Raw genomic sequence first — 22,602 nt, forward strand, 5'->3', positions numbered from 1 at the left:
GGGCTCCTCACTGGGAACCAGAGGAATTCCAAGAATTTTTTTGGAGTCTGCTTGGGATTCTTCCTCCCTCATTCTCCCTCTGACCCTCCCCCCCAGCTCCTGGGCACAGGAGTGTGCACTCTCTCTCTCATATAAATATATAAATAAAGTCTTAAAGAGAGAAATTAAAAAAAAGAAGAGGAGAAGAAGAGAAGAAAAGAAGAAAAGAAAGAAGAAAAGAAGAAGAAGAAAGAAGAAGAAAGAAGAAGAAGAAGGAGGAGGAGGAGGAGGAGGAGAAGAAGAAGAAGAAGAAGAAGAAGAAGAAGAAGAAGAAGAAGAAGAAGAAGAAGAAGAAGAAGAAGAAGAAAGAAGAAGAAGAAGAAGAAGAAGAGAAGAAGAGAAGAAAAGAAAGAAGAAAGGAAGAGTAAGAAGAGAAGAGAAGAAAAGAAGAAAAGAAAGAAGAAAAGAAGAAAAGAAGAAGCAAGAAGAAGAAGAAAGAAGAAGAAAAGAAAAGAGAAGAAGAAGAAGAGAAGAAAAGAAAGAAGAAAAGAAGAAGAAGAAGAAGAGAGAAGAAAAGAAGAAAAGAAGAAAAGAAAGAAGAAAAGAAGAAGGAGGAGGAGGAGGAGAAGGAGGAGGAGGAGGAGGAGAAGAAGAAGAAGAAGAAGAAGAAGAAGAAGAAGAAGAAGAAAGAAGAAGAAATAAGAAGAAAAGAAAAGAAGAGAAGAAGAAGAAGAGAAGAAGAGAAGAAAAGAAAGAAGAAAAGAAGAAAAGAAGAAGAAGAAGAAAGAAGAAGGAGGAGGAGGAGGAGGAGGAGGAGGAGGAGGAGAAGAAGAAGAAGAAGAAGAAGAAGAAGAAGAAGAAGAAGAAGAAGAAGAAGAAGAAGAAGAAGAAGAAGAAGAAGAAGAAGAAGAAGAAGAAGAAGAAAGAAGAAGAAGAAGAAGAAGAAGAAAGAAGAAGAAGAGAAGAGAAGAAAAGAAGAAAGAAGAAAAGAAGAAAAGAAGAAGAAGAAGAAGAAAGAAGAAGAAGAAGAAGAAAGAAGAAGAAAAGAAAAGAAGAGAAGAAGAAGAGAAGAAAAGAAGAAGAAGAAGAAGAAGAAGAGAAGAGAAGAAGAAAAGAAGAAAAGAAAGAAGAAAAGAAGAAGAAGAAAGAAGAAGGAGGCAGAGGAGGAGGAGGAGAAGGAGAAGAAGAAGAAGAAGAAGAAGAAGAAGAAGAGAAGAAGAGAAGAAGAAGAAGAAGAGAAGAAGAAGAGAAGAAAAGAAAGAAGAAAAGAAGAAGAAGAAGAAGAAGAAGAAAGAAGAAGAAGGAGGAGGAGGAGGAGAAGGAGGAGGAGGAGGAGGAGGAGAAGAAGAAGAAGAAGAAGAAGAAGAAGAAGAAGAAGAAGAAGAAGAAGAAGAAGAAGAAGAAGAAGAAGAAGAAGAAGAAGAAGAAGAAGAAGAAGAAGAAGAAGAAGAAGAAGAAGAAGAAGAATGCCTGTTTTGCCCACACTGGTGTCAGTCTCATCTTCAAGGATTCCCTGGAATCAGAACAGGCTGGGCCTTCTATCAATTTCAATACTTCTGGCCCCTCCCCAAATCCCATAGGAATAGATGGAGCTGAACCAGGGGAGGTCATTTCAGGCATTCTCCTGCCCCAGGGCCGTATTTTCCCTGTTGCTCATTGAATAACAATGCTGTTCTTACTGTGGAGTCTAGAGGAAGAGGAGAATGTACTCTTTGCCCTGAGCAAGATTCTTGTCTGATGGAACACACCAGAATTCAGGTGTAGCCACACAAAGGTAAAACTAGAAGTGCTTGGGTATAGTGCTAGATGCTGGGTACAGACTTAGATACAGTTCTAGATACCAGCAGTATTGGCATCACCTGGGAATTTGTTACAAGGACAAGCTCTGGGCCCCAACCAGACCTGATGAATTCTAGAACCTGGGGACAGGACCCAGTACTCTGTGGGTGTAGAGAAATGCTGGGTGGAGAGAAATGCTGTTTGTCAAGAAAGTCTCCCAGAAGGTAATTTTAAAAGAGTAGCACTGTGCTAGAAGGAGAATTTTCTGTACAAAAAAAAAAAAAATGCATAAGGTTCAATTCAACTAAATATGAATTTATTAAATGTTCATTACGTACCTGGCTCCCAGCTGGATGCTCTGGGAGAGTGAACAAGATACATTCCTTACCTAATGTCTACAATCAGGGAACAAAATACAGAAAACAAAGATGCAGAGGTAACTGTGGTATTTTATTTTTTTAAATTTCAGCTTTATTGAGTACACTTGACATATAAAATTTTAAGGTATTTGAAGTGTACATTGTGGTGATTTGACATACATATACATTGTGAAATGATTCATTATGATTTCCCCACTGTAAAAGGATTAACGATGATATCTTTATCTAAGTGTTTCATTAAATGAAGGTAAGTGTACAAAAGGTACCTTTTGTTTCCCTCCCTTCATCTTTACATGTGGAGGGGCTTTAGCTAGAGCTAAAGTTTTCAAAGTGGGATCCCTGGACTCTTAGGGAGCATGACCAGGTATTAGCATCACCTGGCAACTTGTTAGAAGGACAAGTTCTGGGCCCCACCCAGACCTACTGAATTCCAAATGCTGAGGACCAGCAATCTGTGGCCTCACAAGTCCTCCAGGTGACGTGGCACTTGCTAAAGTGTGAGCACCACTGGATAGAGTACTATTCCTGGCCTCTTTCCACCCACCCCTTACTGTGACTTTGATTAGTGAATTGAAGAGACATGCCCAGCTCAGCCCCTTCTAGTTTATTGTTGGATTCCTTTTTAAATCTAATTTTATGAGAAAATCTAATAAAAGCAGACTCTCCTGTGATGGGGGGCAGGGGTGGTCAGCACTACTTGTGATGAGGATTAAGTGTCTAATTTAGTGATGTGGGACTAGCAAGCCAATTAGGCTGCATATCTAAAGCTGATGGTTTAGTCATCTGTCTCAACGTCTGGGTTATATCAATTTGTTCCAAACATAGGAGGGAGGAATGGGTGCTATTTACTGTACCTCTACAGCTCTGACAATGGGTTGTAGGGAAAAATGGACACAATGTAGGTTCAGATCACTTACAGTAGAGAGACCTAGTTGAGAGAATAACAGGACAGAAGAACCAGAGGAATTCCCAGAATTTTTCAAGTAAATGGAACTTTAGAAATCAATTCTGACTTCTCATGTTACAGGTAAGTAAGCGAAGTATGGAAGGAACTGAGGGGCTTGCTCAAGTTCACAATCCTAGTTAACAGTGGAAACCAGAGCAGAACCCAGGACACCTGGCTCTCAGCTGTGCACTTTCTGAGCAGTTGGACCAAAGTAGACAACCGCAGAGAAATTTGAAAATCCAAAAATGCAAATATGGCTAAGAAGGAGAAAGAACCCTAGGTTTTCAGCACTGGTAGTGGGTTCAAGGCCAAAGTGCTTTGTGTCCAAAGGAAAGTTCTGCTCCAATCTACATGTGCATGTTCTGTTGTCCCCTCACACAGCCATTTCTCAGTCTACACAGCCTGCTAGGTATGTTCTGAATACTGCTTCTTTTTCCTGTGCTTTTTGTAGTGATTTTCTCTCTGCCAATAATCTCTCCCTCCTGCCCACATGTGGCAAAATCCTATCTATGGAGATTGCCAACTCAAATGCTGTTCCTTTACAAAGTCTTCTCTGATTTCACCAGCCAACTCTTACCACTGTGCCAGCAGCAAATGATCATCCTCCACTTTGAATTCCCAAGACACTTTATTTGTATATTACTTATGAAAGCACTTTCTACTTTCTGCTACTCTATGCTTTACCCATTGTATTAGAATATAAACCCCTTAATGATAGAGGCCATATTTCACCTTTTTTTGTCTTTTTCTCTTTTTTGTCTTTATTTTTCATTGAGATATAATTAACATAGTGTTAATGTGTACAATATGATGTGTACAATATGATGATTCAACAATTCCACGTTTCTCAGAGTTCATTGGGATAAGTTTACTCTTACTTCTCTTAATCTGTTTCACCCATCCCCTTACCCACCTCCACTTTGGCAACCACCAGTTTGTTCCTTGTGTTTAGGAGTCTGGTGTGGTTTTTTTTATTTGTTTGTCTCTCTTCTTTGTTTATTTTTTATATAAGAGTGAAATCATATGGCATTTGTCTTTATCAATATGATCTATTTCACTTCACATATACTGTCTATGTCTCTCTGTGTTATAAACGGTAAGATTTCATTCTTTTTTATGCCTAGGTAGTATTCCATTGTATGTGTGTGTGTATGTATGTTTGTGTTCTTCTTTATCCATTCATCTGTCAATAGACACTTGGGTTGCTTCTAGCTCTAATTGTAAATAATTCTACAATAAATATAAAGTGCATATATGTTTTTGAATTTGTGTAAGTACTTTAGCACAGCAAAGGAAACCATCGACAAAACACAAAGGGAACCTATAGAATGGGAGAAGATATTGGCAAATAATATATACAATAAGGGGTAAACATCCAAAAGATATAAAGAACTTACACAACACTTGAGAAAAGCAAATCCAATTTAAAAATAGGCAGAAGACCTAAATAGACATTTTTCCAAAGACAAACAGATGGCTGACAGATACATGAAAAGATGCTCAGCATCACTAAATTTCAAGAAAATCTAAATTAAAACTATAATGAGATACCACTTATTACCTGACAGAATGTCTAAAATTAAAAAGATAAAAAAGGAACCCTTATGTATGTACAATTGTTGGGAATGTAAATTGGTGCAGCCACTGTGAAAAGAGTATCAAGTTTCCTCAAAATATTAAAAATAAGATTACCATATGATCCAGTATTTTCACTACTATTTATCCAAAGAAAACAAAAATAATTTTTCTAATTTATTTGAATAATAATGTTGTAAAGCCAGTAAGCAGCTACAGACAGAATTGAAAGGAGACAGAAAAAAAAAGAAGGAAATTAAAATACATCCTTCACTCCACAATAAATACAGAGCTCTATTAATGTTCCTGCATCAACATGCCATGAGAGCCTTAGCTTTCCATTTGCTGAAGAGTACTTTCCATTAATGTGCAGGGGGACCAGAGTGCTTCAGGAGTAATGATGCCAAACCAAAGATGTCCCGACACTGCTGAGTTCAAGGTCTACAGTTTGGGCCCTAATTTCAGCGGGGCTATGCAACCAGGCTGTGATGGATCCCATATGTGAAGTAGATAACAAACCCAATCAGCATCCAGCCACCAAGTAGGGCCCAGGTGCTAGCTCTCATCTGTATCATAAGGTAAACATTCAGAAAGATGCTCAGGAGTGGGAGGAGAGGCAGACCAGGTACCTTAAAGTGAAGGGGAGAGGGGCTCTGTGGTTGTCTCCAGATGACCCCAGTGATCCCAGTGATGAGCACCAGGAGCAGCACAACCACTGTGATCCACCCTGGGTCTCGAGAAAGCAGACCTGGCCACTGGGTCAGCACCAGGCAGAGCAGAGTCAGCAGTAGAGCAAGCAGTGAGGAGCAAACAGAGACAACCCACCCAGAAAGTGCAGTGGGGGTGGAGCTGCCTGGGGAAAATAATTGGTATAGAGTCAGCTTCTCTGCTGTAGGTCCATTCTCCTCCTGCATCTGTGCTCCATTTCCATCATGCTCTTCCTTCATCTGATCTTCACTTCCCCCATTCTTCCTCTCAGGCTGATACCTGACTATAAGAACACAAAAAGCCACTAGGGAGTAAGCTAGCAGGGTACCGATTGACTTGAGGTGTAGAAGATCAGTGAGTCCCAAAAAGAATGCCATGATTGCTGCAATAATGCCAAAGATCACAGGGGCCATGATGGGAACATATGTGCCAGTTTGGATCCTGGCAAGGACAGGGAAGAGGAGGCCATCTTGTGCCATCGTGTATATCAGCTGGCTTATGGGAAACATATAGCCCAAGAGACTAGCAGAAAGATTACATAGGAATCCAAAAGCTACAACATAGTAGGCAGGGGCCCAGCCAATATAGAAAAATGCCTCAGGCAAGGTGCTCCCAGGTCGGAGCTGGTAGTAAGGCACCATAAGTGTAAGTGATGCAGAGACACCAAAATACACCAAAATGCAGATGAGCAATGAAATCACAATGCTCATGGGGATAGAACGCTGGGGATTCTGTGCTTCTTTAACTCTGGTAACAATGTTGTCAAAACCTATAAAAGCATAGAAACAGTTAGCTGATCCAAGGAGAATCCCCTGGAAGCCAAAAGGAATGAATCCTCCAGAGCCCAGAGGGCCCGAGCTAGAGGTGTCATTGAGTCCAGCCTTTATGTAGTCCTCTTCTGTGAGCTTCCAGTTGTGCAGGTCCCCCTTAATGAAACCAGAGAGGATGAAAAAACCGAGAACCAAAAGGTTCACCAATGTGACCACTTTGGTAAACATTACCAACTCCCTAGCCCTCAAGGTCAGCAATCTGACAAGTAACAACAAAAGGCCCACAACAAAGAAGCCTAGAATCTCTGCAAGCACCTGAGGAATATGCAGTAAGATGGTTTCACGCAGGGTCTGAGAGATCTGGTTCCCAAAGAGGTTGTCAAAAGTTAAGAGCCAGGCAAAGAGCACAGTGGCTGTACCAGCAACATTGGAGAAGATGAAGATCCAGCCAATGATGAAAGCCCAGAGTTCACCTATAGTGATATAGGTGTAGAGATATGCAGAGCCAGCATGAGGAACCCGAACACCAAACTCTGCATAGCACAGCCCAGTCAACATAGAAGATAGGCCTGCCACCAAAAAGCAGATCACAATGGATGGTCCTGCTTGATCTCGAGCCACCTCACTAGCTATGACATACGCAACTACACCGATTGTGCAGCACACACCAAGGGCCACTAAATCCAGTGTGGTCAGTCTTTCAGCGGGGGCAGTCTCAGCCCTCTCTTTCTTCATTGTAAGTCTGCGTACTAGTTTTTGACCAAATCTGCGAAGGGCCTGACACAACATTCTAGCTGGAATTGAAGAGGATTCCAGGGTCAGGGAGCTGTAGCAAGTGCAGGAGTGGAGAGTCTCAGATCAGGTTCAGTGAGGCTGAGTTAAGCGGAGTTGGGTTGGGTCGCTGAGTTCCACTGCTCAGGCTTCACATCTGCTGCTTCATATTCCATCTGGCATGTGCTGTCTCTCCATAATGCCTAGGTAAGCAATAAATATTTACTGAACAGTTGTGTTCAACCAATGCTCAGAAGTCACAAGCCATATGTTGCAGCCCAAATATCACAGAAACTGACACCAAGAGACATCATAGAGAAATTAACTGGCTTTCCCCCAGAAAAGTGTCAGATACTTTCCTACATTCTCCTGTTTTGCATACTACATGACATAATCCTATTTGAGTTCGTCCAACTCCTATACCTTCATGTACTAATTAAGCTGTAAGATACAACAGGACATGAATGTATTGTGCAAGAATTCACATGCACAGTGGTGTGCTTGAGCATGAGTAATGACACACTAATTCATGGGCTAACAGGCATGGTTGCAATTGCAGAATCTTTTTCAAAATATCATCTGAGGGTAAAATAGAAATATTGGTATCTCGGTCTTAAAACTCATAGCCATGATATCAGTTAGCCAAAGTCCTATGGAAATTTGTCCCCCTTTCTCTGCATTTTGCCTCAGGCATTCAGCTGTACTGATGGCCAAGAATGTACAGACCACCCCTTCCCTTTACTCACCTAGACCCATAGGGGTGCTGTGAACATAGAGGAGGAGGGAAAAGGGGACAGGGCCTTCATAACCACCTGCAAGAAGGAGAAGACTAGGCTGCCTGGGAAGGAAACCCTGAAGAAATGGGGGTAGCAGCTGACCCAGGGTCTATGGATGAAAAGAGAGAGGTGCCAAGAAGGTGGTTTTTTGAATTCTGACATTCAAAACACCTCACCCAAAGCACCCAGACAAAAATTCACTATAGTTATGTTTACAGTTATGAGTATGTGAACCATAGGGAGAAAGAAATAAGTGATCTAGCTCAGTAGCTCACAACCTAAACAGTACCTTCTGTCTCCTCCCTCTCTGGGCTACAGGAGAGAAGGTGAGCTCACTTCTGCAGACAGTCTCCTTACTGGCCACACTATGCTCTATACACACCCTGTGCCATCTGTGATGTCAGCTACCACAGGCCTGGAGAATCTTCCCTGCTCTGTGAGCCTATATTAAAACATGCACTTGTAACTCCCTATTAGCCCAGCGTGGATGCACCCTTCCCCTGCAGAAAACCCTGGAGAGAAGGGAAGGCTTGTCCTATGATGGCCACTGTCACTGCCATGAATTCCTGCATCTGCCTGCTGCTGGAGGGTCAGAATCCAGGTGTAACCCCCATAGTGGAAGAGCAGTACTGTGTTCCTATTCCAGTCTTTAATGTCCCAGGTGAACAGAGAGAGCAGTTAGCCCGTCATTCACTGTTGACTGTTGGTTCTAATAATAAATGGAACATAATAAAAAAAAATTCATGTGGAGTTATTTTTAACTCGTTCAAACCATGCTTTCAATATGCCAAATGTTTTCTTAGTGAAGGAACTGGCATGAGGTTCCACCTTCTCCCTACTCTGAAATGGTTCCCTCCTCAGGGAAGAAAGGCTCTAGAAGAACAAATCACAGTGATGCCCCAGAAATGAGTAGTGGAGAACAGAGAAAACAAAGTCATGTAACCCCCACTCACCTCCCTGCTTAGGCTTTGGTTTGAGATAATTTTAGGAAATGCTGTCAGAAGTTTCTAAAGACAGAAATCAAGTCAAACTGAAAAAAAAACACTGAAAAATATTTTCTATAGATGATCAAAAGGAAGACTTGGGTTATGGGTCAGCCCTTCTGTCTACAAATCCAAATCCATCTAGACTCTTTATTTGCCATTCACCAGTTCTCATATTACGATTTACCAACAAATGTGAAATGGATAAGGAAGGTCAGTTCTTAACTCAGGGAATCTTTCTACACTATAAATGTGATTGAAGTGTCCCCCACCGACCCCCAGGCTTCAGACCCTTCCGTGGTTCCCACTGCTTTTCCTTCATAGTCCTTCCTTCCTTCATCATCTGACCTGTGCTCATTCTTCCAGCCTCACCTTCTGCTCAGTTCCTGCTCCAGCTGTGAAATTCAGCACTCACCCTGTTCCCTTGCTTCTACTGCCCTCTTGACCACTTTACTTACCTACCCTGTCCCCCACATCTCTTTCAGTTCCCAGTTCAAGAGTGCTTCCTCAGGAAGCCTCCTCTGACCCTTAGGCTGCCCTTCCTATGTGCTCTCATAGCACCGGCACTTCCCCCATGTGCCATTTATCCTAATGTATTCAAACTCCAGGTCAGCTGTTTGTCTCCTCCATCAGACTGTGAGTTAGGTGCTCAAAAATATTTGTTGAAAAATGACCAAGACTGAGAAGAGAAACCTGAAAGAGCACATAATCCAGAATTTCTATCTACTTGAATTTGAGATACATACTTTGTAGCCAGGAAACCTTTATAAACCTGGATCAGGTAAATATATAGATGGTATTTCCTTCCTTTAGAAGGCAAGAAAAATGAAAAATGTGAAGGGAAAAAACCAACCGTGATGAAACCTTGAACATACATCACTCATGGCAGCTATAAGCCACACAAAGGTGATAAAGAATTGTTTGCCTTTGAGGACACCTGTTTTAAAAATATCAGGATGTCTTGGGTTATAGGCAATCAATCATTCATGCCCAGTTAGAGAATTTCTACTGTTTGAAGGCATCATGCTCAGGCCCTATAATCCAGGTAGGATGTCCTAATGCAGAGGTTCCCACTTCAGGGAACAGAGTCAGGCATAATAAAGATACCTGGGGAACATTTTCAAACTTCCTATCCTCTCCCTCTGGAGATTCTTGTCTATTAACCTTGTACTTTGCATAGCTGCTCTAAACCACCCAACTGATAAGACATTGTCCTCAAATTCAAAGGGAAGAGTTTCTAAAAGCTTCCTTCACAGAGAGGCAGCACAGCTGAGTAGTTAGGAGTAAGGCTCTGCAGGTAGATGATTCAGGTTCAAATCTCAACTCAACCTATAGCTGGTGACTCTGGACAAGTTAGTTAACCTCTCAGAACTTTAGATTCCACAATAGTCAAGTGGGAGTAAAAGTAAATCCCTCCTAGTGTAGTTGTGAGGAGTAAGTGAAATGATGCCTGTAAGTACATAGCTCAGTGCCTAACAATATGGACTTAATATCATCTCTTTTTTTGCACTTAATATAATCTACCTAATATTTAATATTGAAATCTGATCTAAAATGCTCATGTGGGATGAGCTGGGTGGCTCAGCGGTTAAGCATCAGCCTTCAGCTCAGGGCGTGATCCTGGAGTGCCAGGATCAAGTCCCACATCAGGCTCCCTGCATGGAGCCTGCTTCTCCCTCTGCCTGTGTCTCTGCTTCTCTCTCTCTCTCTCTCTCTCTCTCTCTCTCTGTCTCTCATGATTAAATAAATAAAATCTTTAATAAAATAAAATAAAATCCTCAAACGTTGATACTTGGTCTTTATAAACATCTAGTTTCAAAATCGTCCACTAAAACCTCAATCCTGTTAGCTAGCCCTCATGGGACAATGAAATTAGTTTTATTCTATATAATTTGCCCTTAAACTCCAAGGACTCTAACTACACAGCCTCATAATATGCTGGTGCTAAACATGTGAGGATCCTAGGCTCACTGGGTTAGACCAGGAATATAATAATAATAATAATAATAATAATAATAATAATGGTTTTTTTTTGCCTATGGTTGCCTCATCTTATTTATGGAAGAGGCAGTGCTGGGTACTATAGAGGAAAAAGCAACAATCATTATGTTAGAAATACTGGATGTGAGCCCTGGCCCTTCCCTGTGACCACATGAACTCAGGGAATTTGCTCACTCTCTTTAGGCTCAGTCTCCTCATCTACAAGGGTCCTCACTGGATCAGCATGAGAATTCAGTGAGAAGATACAAACCATCATACACTGCTGGTGGGAGCAACACTAGGAACACTATCTGAAGTACAATCCCAGTGGAATTAAGAACACACACCCCTTCCCACTCCACAATCTCTCTCCTGGGTGTGCACCCCCAGGAAACTCTCTCCTAAAGTCCATAAGGAGCCCATGTGAGCATGTTAATCACAGGACTATTTGTGGTGACAGGAAGTGGGAGTTGTGCCAGCATCTGTTGCTAGAGGAATATTTAGGTAAAATGTGCTTTGTGTGAACAATGAAATATTACACAGAGTCAGAAAGAATAAAGTAGATTTATAGGCAGCAACTTGGGTAGATCTCAAAAACAATGTTAGGTGGCAAAAGTAAAAGCAGAATGAGGTATACAGCACAATGCCTTTATTTTTTAGACTTTATTTATTTATTTATTTGAGAGAGCATGAGAGTGGGGAGGGGCAGAGGGAGAAGTAGACTCCCCACTAAGCAGGGACCCCAGTGGACACTTAGGGCTCAATCCCAGGGCCCTGGGATCATAACCTAATTTGAAGGCAGATGCTTAATGGACTGAGACACCCAGGTACTCCTAGCACAATGCTTTTTATGTTCATTTAAAAGACAGCCAAAAAACATTGTATATTTGTCAAGGATGCAAATATATCTGCTTAAAATGTCACAACCTTCCTCTGCTCACAATCTTCTACTGGTTTTCCTTTCCATTCAGAGTAAAGCCAAAGTCTGCATTTACATTGACCTACAAAGTCCTACAGTATTTGCCACTGACCCAGCTACCTCTCAGCCTTCTGTTTCTCTCTCTTCCCACTTGTTTCTCTAGCTACTGGCCTCCTAACCATGCAGGCCTCCTAACATACCATGTGAGAACCTACCTCAAGGCCTTTGTACTTGTTGTCCCCTATACCTGCATCCTTTCTAGCCCAGATATCCACACAGCTGCTCTCGGAACTGCATTTGGTGAAATAGCAGGATTGTTGGCATGGCCTTCCTTCATAGACAACTGCAATCTGCTCCTCATCACCCACAACCTACCTATCCCTTCTTTTTTTTCTCTTAGCATTTGTCACTATTTAAGGTAATGAATGTTTTACTTATTTATTTCTTCATGATTTTTCTCACTCCATCAGAATATAAGCTCCATGAAAGCAGGACTTTTAAAAATTGTTTTGCTTCTGGCTGGACTCCCTGCATCTACAACTGTGCCTGACAGAGTTGGCACTGTATTTGATGAATGGTTGAATATATCTAACTACACATACAGAGCATAGACTAGAAGAGCACTTGTTACATACACTAAAGCAAGTGCCCCCACTGAGGAGGAGAAATGAGAATAGAAATAAGGGTGAAAGGGGAAAATAAAATGAATGGAAAAGGGGCCTGACAGGAAGCGATGGTGTGAACATGCCGTGATTGAGGGAGGGACTGACCCCATTCTGTGCATGGCAGGTTCCACACAGGGATTTCAGGAGATAATGTTGTGAGAGGATCTGGTACAGAGCCTGATAAATGACAGGCACTCAGTAGATTTAAATTGAAGGAGAACCAGAATCCTGTAATCACCAGGATATGGAGGATGCAAAGAAGGAACACCTGCTAGAAAGATGGTGAAGAATAAGGGAAGATGGGGCACCCCTCGTGCTAATTCCCTCTGAACCCATTTCCCTTTTCCCAATTCTTCTTTATCCTTCAGCTCCTTCAACTCTCTTTGGAGGCTCCTGTGGATGGCACTAAGGATGCTTGTACCATCTTTCCTTCTCTGGGAACTGTCCCCAGCAACCTACTTTTCAACAAAGAACAGTGGTTCTTCACACTTGTTGAACCACAGACTACTCTGAGGTTAGTTATCTAAAAAAAAAAATCATACACTGAGGTTAGTTACCTAAAAAAATATATCATACACTCTTCTGAAGTCCATCCTTGGACCTTGAGTAGGATCCCAAAGGAGGACAATCTGAATGGTGGGTCAGAGAGACTGGTAATGTTTTTAATAATTTCTGTTTACCACTGTGTTGTGCAATGTGGTCCTTGAGCTCTTCTCACTTTTACTGAAGATGAGGGAACGTGGGCCAAAGATACAGTATGAAGATCCCAGAGAAACAACCCAAAGAACAAAACATCTGGGAATTAAATAACCATATTTTATGACAAAATAAAAGCAAGCAGAACAAACAAACAAAGCAAACTTATAGAAGAGAAAGTAAACCCATGATTGCAAATCTTCAGAGAGCCTACCACAAATCCAGCTTAAAACAACACAGAGAAACATCATCATCAAATGCCATTTTCAGAAATGCCTGCTCTTGTGCAATAATCTGCAATTATTCCAATGGCGTATAATCAGTCCAGACCTTCTGACCCAGCTGTCAAAGCCCTGTCCTATCTCCCCCTACCTTCAGCCCCATTACCTCTTTCCTTACTCAACTCCTCACATCCTGACTTACCTTTCCTAGGATGAGCCTGTGTCCTGAGTAAGTTACTTGCCCTGCCAGGGATGCCGTCCTCACTCCTTCTGTCCAGTCCTGACCCTCTCTTCAGCCCTATTCTACAAACTTTCCCCATCCTGTACCTAGGAAGATTTTCCTAAGGCATCCTGACTGCTCTGCATCTCTAGCAATTACAGCACATAATTGATGCTCAGTTGAAAAATTTTCTCTTTCTGTCTGTTGGTGTCCTGGGTGTGTCACTTAAATTCCTTTATAGTCTAAAATCTTCCAGAGGTCAGGGTAAGGATCCATATACCTCCTCTTCCTTCTGCATTCCACACTCCCATCTCCAACCCTCACTACCATGGACAAGGATCTACTCATAAAAGTAGCAAGTAACCCATTTAGGACAGAGAAAATGGATATATGTATTAATACACTAATATGTCTTGAAAGTCCTAGAAGGATCAGTTGGTTGGTTGGTTATTTATTTATTTATTTATTTATTTATTTATTTATTTATTTATTTATTTATGAAAGGACCAGACAGATGTAAACAGGAGATGAGAATATTCACCATCATGTATTTCAAGAGCATTCCCAAGAACATTTCCTAATGAGGGCCCTGGGCCTGTGAATCTCAGTTCCATTAGGAAACAGTCTCTCCCAAAGGAGGTGCTTCCTCAGGGGATGTACTTCAAGAAATGCAAAGAAGGGCCTGGGAACATGAAGCCAACATGTATGAATTCCATAATGCTCTCAGCTCCCCCTACCTTTCTTCCTCTTCCCTATGTTTCTCTCAGTCTCTGAGGTCCTTTCAAACTCCAAACAAAAGTTCTGTCCCTAGTCTCCAAGAAAAACTCCTGTCAAACCCAACACTCTACCCACCAAATTACAGGCTGTCTTGTTCTCCCAGCCAGCCCTCGCCCCACTCTCTTTTGTCCTGGAGGTCATTGTGTTCACTCCTCTGTTTCAGAGGAGTACTGCCCTCACTCTGGACCTTAGCTTTCAAAGCATTTTTCCAAGGCAGTAAATTTCACAGTTTCCATGGTAGGGAGTTAACACTCCTGTCCATCAGGAATTTGGCCTTGTAGCTCCTCCTGAAGAGCTTCAAAGATAGTTTGGATGCCAGTTGCTTTGCTAGAAGTTTAATAAAGACTTGAGAAGAAGGCTAATAAGGCGGTTCAATAATGATCTTCAAGTTCTTAAAGTTTCAGAGAAGTAGACTATAAACATAACATGTCCATAGATTAAAACAATCCCTTTGTATCCAAGCACAGGTCCTCTTGATCCCAGAGTATACAAATTCTCTCTTTCTTCTAAAATTTCTAAACAGTGAAAACTCTGGAGCCAATCAAACCAGTGCCTCCCAAACAAATAAGAATGATTTTTTTTTGGATAGCTGGGCTTCTCCAGAGTTTCTGGACTTCTAAGTCAGCAGCCCTGGACTCTGGTAGAGGGCAGTCAGGAATACAAGAGTAGGGCTTTGAGTTCAAGCCAAGAATTTTAATTATAGTAAGTGGAGTATGTGTACACCAATACTTCCAAAGTGGAAACCGGTCAGCCTACATATGAAAAGGTACACAGAATAGAAACCACCATGAACAATGGGGCAAGTCTCATACACAAGAGTAGAAAAGAATTAGTTAAAAGCAAATGAAAAATAAATTCTTCCCATTTTCTCTTCCTGTTTGTGCCTTCTCTCAAAGTCTGTGTCCAATCATGGCCATTCATTTATTTATTCAACAAATATACTGTTGCCCATTTATTCAGCACTGAAGATAAGCAAGGAAAAACACAAACATCCCTCCACTCCAGTTACTTAAATTCCTGCAGTAGGAAGCAAACAATAAACAACTAAGTTTGTTTGACTCTCCTTCCCCAAGCATCTAAGCCCACACCTACATAGAGATATCTCTCCAGTATGCTCTCCTTGCCCCCTACTCTCCCCTCATTAATGTCCAATGGTATAACTCATTGGCCTAGAGCTTTGCCCTTTTAGGGAAGTGGGTAGGTATAGTAGGTGGTGAGGTGGACCCCAGGAGCAGAGCTTCTGCTTAACAATGCTTTCAGCTTGCCTTTCCTTTGTTCCTACCCCAGCTAAGGCCTGAGGTAGAAAGAGTTGACTGGCCACAGCCAAGGAAGTACACCAGACTCTACAGCCCTCTTTGGTGAGGTTAGAGATCTGATACAAGAACTGAGGTTCAAGTCTCTTCCACCACAACAAAGCAAAAGTACAAAGGAAATAAGTCAGCTAGACAAAACGCATTATCTGTGATATTTATGATTGTTCCAGTGTCATCCTCTTGATGTGCAACTACTGAACATACACACAACACAGAGTTTTATTATTTCCTCTGCTTTACTTTATTTGGAAAACAAGTCACTTCATGTTTTGGCATCAGGCAACATGACTACACTTAAGGCTAGCCTACAGAAGGCAAGAATGTACAATAGTCAACTGATTGGTGGTGGATAGAATAGGATTTCACTTGTTTCAGGAGAAATTCAGGAGAACTTGAAATGTTCTTAATATGGGCACCTGTGTGACTCAGTTGACTCTTAATTTTGGCTGCAGATCTTGGGATAATGGAATTGAGCCCCAAGTTGGCTCCCCACTCAGCATGGGGTCTGCTTGAGACTCTCTTCCTCTCCCTCTACCCCTTTCCCAACTCATGCTTTCTCTCTCTCTCTCTTTCATAAACAAACTCTTTTTTTTTTTTAACAAACTCTTAAAAAAAAAGAGAAATGTCCTTATATGATAAGCTCCCAGAGGAAAAAAAATTGTTACTATTTTTTCTTACTGTCTGTAGATACCTAGATAGATGGGTTCGGTGTGCTTTAGGTTGTATCTGAAGTGAGAAATTGGATGGTCCCTCAAGTAGAAGGCATAAAAGTTTCTAAGTGAGAAAGACTGGATTCAGTCTATAAAAAAAAATCAGATTTCAACTAAGCATAAATGAATACAAAGGCAAATTCTAAATTAGAAAATTCAGGCACTATAGTGATTCTTTGTGCATAAGAACTCAACCAAAAGCAACACTTTCAAATTTCCCCTAAATTATCAACATCACCACTATTACCCTAAAATCATCATGTACTCATTTACACACAGTGCAAGAGAATGGTGGCAAATAGAGAATTATCCTAGGTGGAACTTAGAATTAAGGGCATTTCATGAACACCTCTGCAGATGCCAAACTAAGTAAAAGATACATAAACTATGAACCAGGGATGGTATTCCTCAATCAGAAATGAACAGCCAACGCAAGGGCATGTCAAGATCCCAGATGGCTTCCTAGTTAATGGAAGTTAAGAGTAGTTAAGGACCTCATATTCCAGTGTTGGTGAGACTAGTGAGTATCTTCTGTGCACTGTGGGTTAACCTGAGAAGGTTGCATGAAAGAGCAACCTTATCCTGGAATTGTTCCTGGAACTATTGTATCCTGGAACTATTCCTAGGAAATATAAATTCAAGCTACATTTTCAGCTTGGGCCTCTTTTACGCCTTTCTTCCATGCTCCCTATCAAAAACACAAATTCCACCACGCCTTGAACCAATAAATCCAGTTTGCCCAGCTACACAGATCCAGGTAAATGTATGCTAGAGATATTGATACAGACCTAGATATTAAGATATAATATTAATAATAATAACAATAATTCTCAGTCTTGGTCCGTGCAGGAAAGAAAAAGAGAAACTGCTGCAGAAGTAATAAATGTGTAACTTCTCCCCTGGAGAGAAAGAGAAGTAAAAACCAGATAGCTTTCCTGAAAGGTTGGAAAGAAAGCCGAAGTAACCAAATTCAGCTGATACTAAAGAAAATAAATATCCAAACTTATCTCCCAGAAGTCTTCTGAGAACAACCTCACCAAATAGATCACTTACCAGGCAACCTCCACCTATGATCTTACTTTGTACTGTATTCTGTTTGCATGTGACTTGGAACAAACTTTTGTCTCCCTTCTAAAGTAAAAACTCCTTAAGGTAGAAACTTCTTTGTGGTTTCTCCATGAAGCTAAAAACCCTAATTCCGTAAGTAGCTATTACTAGGTGCAACTAAGACTTGAACTTGAAGGCATGGCAGTCCCCGAACTGTTTGCTCGTTAGATCCAGAGGAAACACAGCCACCACTTTCTACTCACCATCTACCCTACCACCCCTGGCGCTATGCCTCTCAAATCCCATCCTAGTCTGGCAGAGGCTGAGTTCCATGTCAATATATAAAACTCATCCTAATGCAGACTAACACACCCCAGACCAACGGCATGTAGACCAAATTTAAATAGTCAAATACAGGGATCCCTGGGTGGCACAGCGGTTTGGCGCCTGCCTTTGGCCCAGGGCACGATCCTGGAGACCCAGGATCGAATCCCACATCGGGCTCCCGGTGCATGGGGCCTGCTTCGCCCTCTGCCTGTGTCTCTGCCTCTCTTTCTCTCTGTGACTATCATAAATAAATAAAAAATTAAAAAAAAAGAAGAAATAAATACATCTTTTAAAAAAATAAAATAAATAGTCAAATACACACTAAAATCATGTAGATGGAGACCAAAACTATTTTGCTTCCTTCCCACAATATCTATAGAGTCCCAGCAACATGCACACACTACACTAGTAAAATTGCACCATTATTTGGGTAAACAAGCAGATAACCAGAGCTTCTCTAAAGACTATGTAGACACCATATTATCTAGTGTCATCCTGGGACATTTGTGAACAAGGTGAGATTTTCTCAGTCCCTCTGGGATAACTGCAGAAAGAGAGTTAAATGCAATGATCCTTGTTCATGATTTGACACATTTATAGGTTTAGTTTCAGTCAGATTCTAGTTTTGGAAATTCTTAACATTTCTATCACACAAAACAAGACGATCAACTTGACAAATCAGAAAAGCCTGAGCTTCTGCTTTTAGAGGTCTTTGGAAACTAGACAGACTACTAGGAAGAATCAGAATAAGATATTCCAAACAGGAATCAGAAAGAGAGCTTGAAAAATCCAGGAAAGGTTTGCAGGTAAGGAATTAGAAAGTGATATGATACAATGATGTCAATAGTGAAGAGTGGTGGTTTTTTTTTTTTTTTTAAAGATTTTATTTATGAGAGACACAGAGAGAGACAGAGAGTCAGAGACACAGGCAGAGGGAGAAGCAGGCTCCATACAGGAAGCCCGACGTGGGACTTGATCCCTGGTCTCCAGGATCAGGCCCTGGGCTGAAGGCGGCGCTAAACTGCTAAGCCACCTGGGCTGCCCTGAAGAGTGGTTTCTTCTCTACTTCCCCATATGATTCTCTACTCTACTCAACCCTGAATCCTGTCACTACAGAACACCTAAGAAAAGTCCTCAGGAGATGGGTGCCTGGATGGCTTACCTAGTTAAGCATCTGACTCTTGGTTTTGGCTCATGTCACAATCTCAGGGTCATGAGATGGAGCCCTGAGTCAGGCTCCACACTAGTCATGGAACTTGCTTAAGATTTTCTCTTTTTCCCTCAGCCTCTCCCCTCTCCCCCACTTGCCTGTGCGCGCGCTCTCTCTCTCTCTCTCTCTCATATATATCTCCTCAGGATAAAGCAGTAGAAGAAAATCCATCTGCCTTCCCACCTTATTTTCCAAATTACAACTATGATGTAGGATGGCCTTTATCTAAAATGAGCACTGATCCGTACCCACTATCTCTAAGAATTTTTACTTAAACAGCTTTGTTTTTTATCCTCTAAAACCCTTCCTTCCTTGTAAGCACAGAATCTAGAAATCCATCCAGTGGTCTCATCCATCAATGTACTCTGTCTCCTCGTTTAGACTAGCAGTTGTGAATCCATGGCTCCTTCTTCCATGTACCTCCTCCCAATGAATACGCTCAGTAACACACTGCACACAGTGTGGCTTAGGAAAGGCTGACTATCTCTCTGGTTATCTTCTTTAATATCTTTAAATGTGTCCTTCTGTCCTCTGGGACTCAGCTATCTCTGTCTCTCTGTCTTCTCTCATCACAATGTACTTGGTCCTCTCCTAGGCCTAGGTAGCTGCTACACACTGCCATCTGCTTCCTTGGAAAGTAAATTCATTTTGCTTTGTTTTATTATAGGAAAGTCACAAGATAATTTGAGTCATATGAAAGTTGTATTGTGCCTCAAAGTCCTGAGTTCTTTTTTTTTTTTGAGAAATACACAGAAATTTATTAGTAAAAGACTATATTCACAATAAAAATGTAAACTAAACAGAATAAATAAATATCCAGAAAGTCCTGAGTTCCTAATCAAATATAGATCCATATGACTTCTCCACCAAAACCTATCTGCCTCACCCCAGATCAGGCAACATAATCTATAACCTCTGCCACCACTTTTTCAGGGAGATGCTTTATCCCTCTTCCCTAGATCTTTCTAATCCCCTTTATAATTTCTGTGATAATAAAAAGGGGATGAAGGTATACCAAAAGAATATAATGCATAAATCATATGTATCAATTTGGAATATACTTGTTGAAGGAAATTGACCTTTCCACAGATTTTGTTTAAACTAGGTTAAAACGAATCTGCCTTCTGGAAGTACATAACAGGTATCAACTGATAGTGGAGAGAAGTTGCCCAATGACTGCTAGAGGGCAAGAGAAAGACAACCTAGACATCAACATTTGCCACATCTGATCAATAAAACAGGTGTTGTATATGGATAAGTGTTGTGTGGGCTTCTGGTTTTGGGGTACTGCCCATAGTGTACATGGCACTGGGAAGAAGGGCGGGGGAGAACAGTTTAAGACCCTAAGAGCCTTTGAAATTAAAGAGTTGCAAATATGTTTTGCGGTAACAGCAAACTGCTTCTAGAAGACCCAGGAAGCCAGTCCTATTTCCAGCTTCTCTTCCAAGACTTTCTGCATCAATACATATGCCTATTACATACATAAAATTGATAGATTATAAGAGAAAGAACAGAGCCATCAAAACTCAAGGTTTTTTTTCATTTATTTATTTATTGCACTGGCTCATTTATAATATACTTGGAACCTCAGAGAAGCCTTTTTTTTTTTTTTTTTGAGAAGCCTTCTTATAGATAGTGTTTTAAAGACCACTAGGCAGCCACACCCCAGGGGAACTTGGTAATCTTCCTCTTACAGCCTGACCTGGCCTAAAAATCAATCCCCAACACAAGTATTTTAAATTAGATAATAAAGATACGCAGATAGCTTTGCAGCTGTAAAAGTAGATAGCTAGGTCCTTAAGCATGGAGGAAGATGACCTCAAATCCTTTCTGGTGTTGGGGGACCATGTTATTAAACTGGATCTGCTGTTTGGCAAAGTCTACAACGATGTCCTCCCTAAGAAGTTATGATACAGAAACTTTCAGAATCTCCAGTGAGACAGTGAGGCAAAACATGAAGGAGGCAGCAGAGCCAGGTGGGGGAACCCTCATTCCTTCAAAGAACATGTCTAAGCACACTGTGTGCTGGGCCCTGTGGGAGAGACAGAGATGAAGAAAGCAAACTGTCCACCAGGTCATAAAGGAAAGGGCAGGAAGGAGGGCAGGGCAAACAGGTGGCAGGATGCCGGAGGAGAAGCACCAAGGAATAACCTCCCCTAAATCATATTTTCACCAGCAGAGTTGAGAACTTTTCTGGTCTGGAGGAGAACGGAGTGTAGGCCTCCAAATCACTCTAACTCCCACAGATAGGTTTATCTGCCCTTCCTAAATTCACAAGGCTTCTGCTCTGCATCCCCCCAATCTAAAGTCTAGCTCTGGTTCTAAGTAATACCATCTGCTCAAACCCCAAGGGCTTCACCAAGTAGCAGCCAAGCCTTTTTCCTCTCTGGCTCTGTCTTAGTTCTTGCCAACTCTATAAACACAAGAAATGACTTACCCATGGGCTTTTCTTGTCTCAGAGGAGAAAGACTTAAGAAGAAAGTTAGGGATAGGTAGGGAGCTTGCAAAGAGTGTTGGACTTGGACTGAAGCTTAGCTGGGCACTCAAGTAATTGGGGCTCTTCAAAGGCCAGCCCTTTGAGAGGCGGAGCCCTTTGGGAGGCGGGGCCCTTAGAAGGCAGGGCCCTAGCAAGACAGAATCTTAGGAAGTTTGGACATTGGAATCTTAGGAAGTTTAGGGACATTGGGAGGCAGGTACAAGGGAAGGGTAGAAAAGGGTGAAGGAAGTGTCTTAGTTGGAATCCTAGAGGAAGGCTAGAAGTGGGAATGGAAGACGAGTGGGCCCCTGCTGGGTGAGGAGGTGGACTGAGGGTTTAAATGGGGATTTCCTGGAGACATTGGATTTAAGATGTGATCTTAGGAGTAAACAAGCTTTGCCAGAGTCCTGGGTATGGAGGAGGTCCTGGTTGGCAGAAGGAGAAAATAGGGAGCCAGGTGGAGCCCAGCCTGTGGAGATTGGGAGGCCAGTCCCAGATCCAGCTGAAGAGCCCACTTAGCAGTCCTATAAACAAGGACAGGAGAACCCTCCTCACCCCAGTTGCCCCTCCCAGAATCTCAGACAGGTTTCTCTACCAGTACCATCCATCCCAGCCTCCTCACCCATGTTTCCTATCACTCCAGGAATGAAACCAAAAGAGATCTTAAACTTCACCAGGGTGGATTTCCTGAGACAGTCATTCAGCGTTCGGAGCATACCCTAACTAAATATGCATTGAACATTGTGCTAGTGGAAATAATGAAAGAGATATAATCCCTGCCTAGAGAACATCCTGCTCTAGATATTCAAATGTAGGGCTCTCAAGACCCTGAAACAGTGACCAAAAGAAGGTGCTGCTCCTTTCTGGAACATTAATTTTGAAAGAGAGGAAAGACTTCTCAGAGATGGAGAGGGTAGTTTCTACTTAGACACCCAGAGCTGAATGCACATGTGATGGGCCCAAGAAGCCATGGGTCTCAAGGAAAGGGGGCACCACTGCCTCTACTTGATACTGTGGTTGAGATTCTACTAAACCCTAAATTATGTGCTTTAAGACTGGGGTGGAAGCAGAGGGCGGGGAGAGAAGGGTAGCAGTAGATCCCTAAAGAGACAGAATCTATATTAACTATACAAAGAGATAGCATTGATCTTGGAACAGAAAGAAGTTCCCCAGATCTCAGGGAGAACCTCCACCTGAGGAAACCTACAGATCCCACTGCCCCCACCCTAACACATCTCCAGGATGCAGGGACCAGGGGCCCTGACCACGGAGCCAGGATTGGCCCAGCCCAGACCACAGAGCCAGGATTCCTAGAGGCAAAGGAGCCTGGCAGGATTGGCAGGAGGGCTGGGATGACAGGACAGTAGGGGAGGG

General features: G+C 41.9%; 1 protein-coding gene across 1 annotated transcript; it reads right to left on the reverse strand.

Moving 5' to 3' along the window:
- Positions 1-4,789: 4,789 nt before the first annotated feature.
- On the reverse strand, positions 4,790-21,556 carry LOC121480376 (cationic amino acid transporter 3-like). Its single transcript, XM_041736881.1, has 2 exons — positions 21,190-21,556; positions 4,790-7,111 (listed from the first exon to the last, which is right to left on the reverse strand). The coding sequence occupies exon 2, from the start codon at positions 6,924-6,926 to the stop codon at positions 5,130-5,132; it is 1,797 nt and encodes a 598-aa protein (XP_041592815.1). The 5' UTR covers positions 6,927-7,111; positions 21,190-21,556; the 3' UTR covers positions 4,790-5,129.
- Between the last annotated feature and the right edge of the window lie 1,046 nt (positions 21,557-22,602).

Source organism: Vulpes lagopus, chromosome 21 (assembly GCF_018345385.1).
Source record: "Vulpes lagopus strain Blue_001 chromosome 21, ASM1834538v1, whole genome shotgun sequence".
Classification (NCBI taxonomy): Eukaryota; Metazoa; Chordata; class Mammalia; order Carnivora; family Canidae; genus Vulpes; species Vulpes lagopus.

Bases quoted from the DNA above. Each gene is read 5' to 3' on its own strand.
- LOC121480376 (XM_041736881.1), bottom strand. From the start codon at position 6,926: ATGTTGTGTCAGGCCCTTCGCAGATTTGGTCAAAAACTAGTACGCAGA.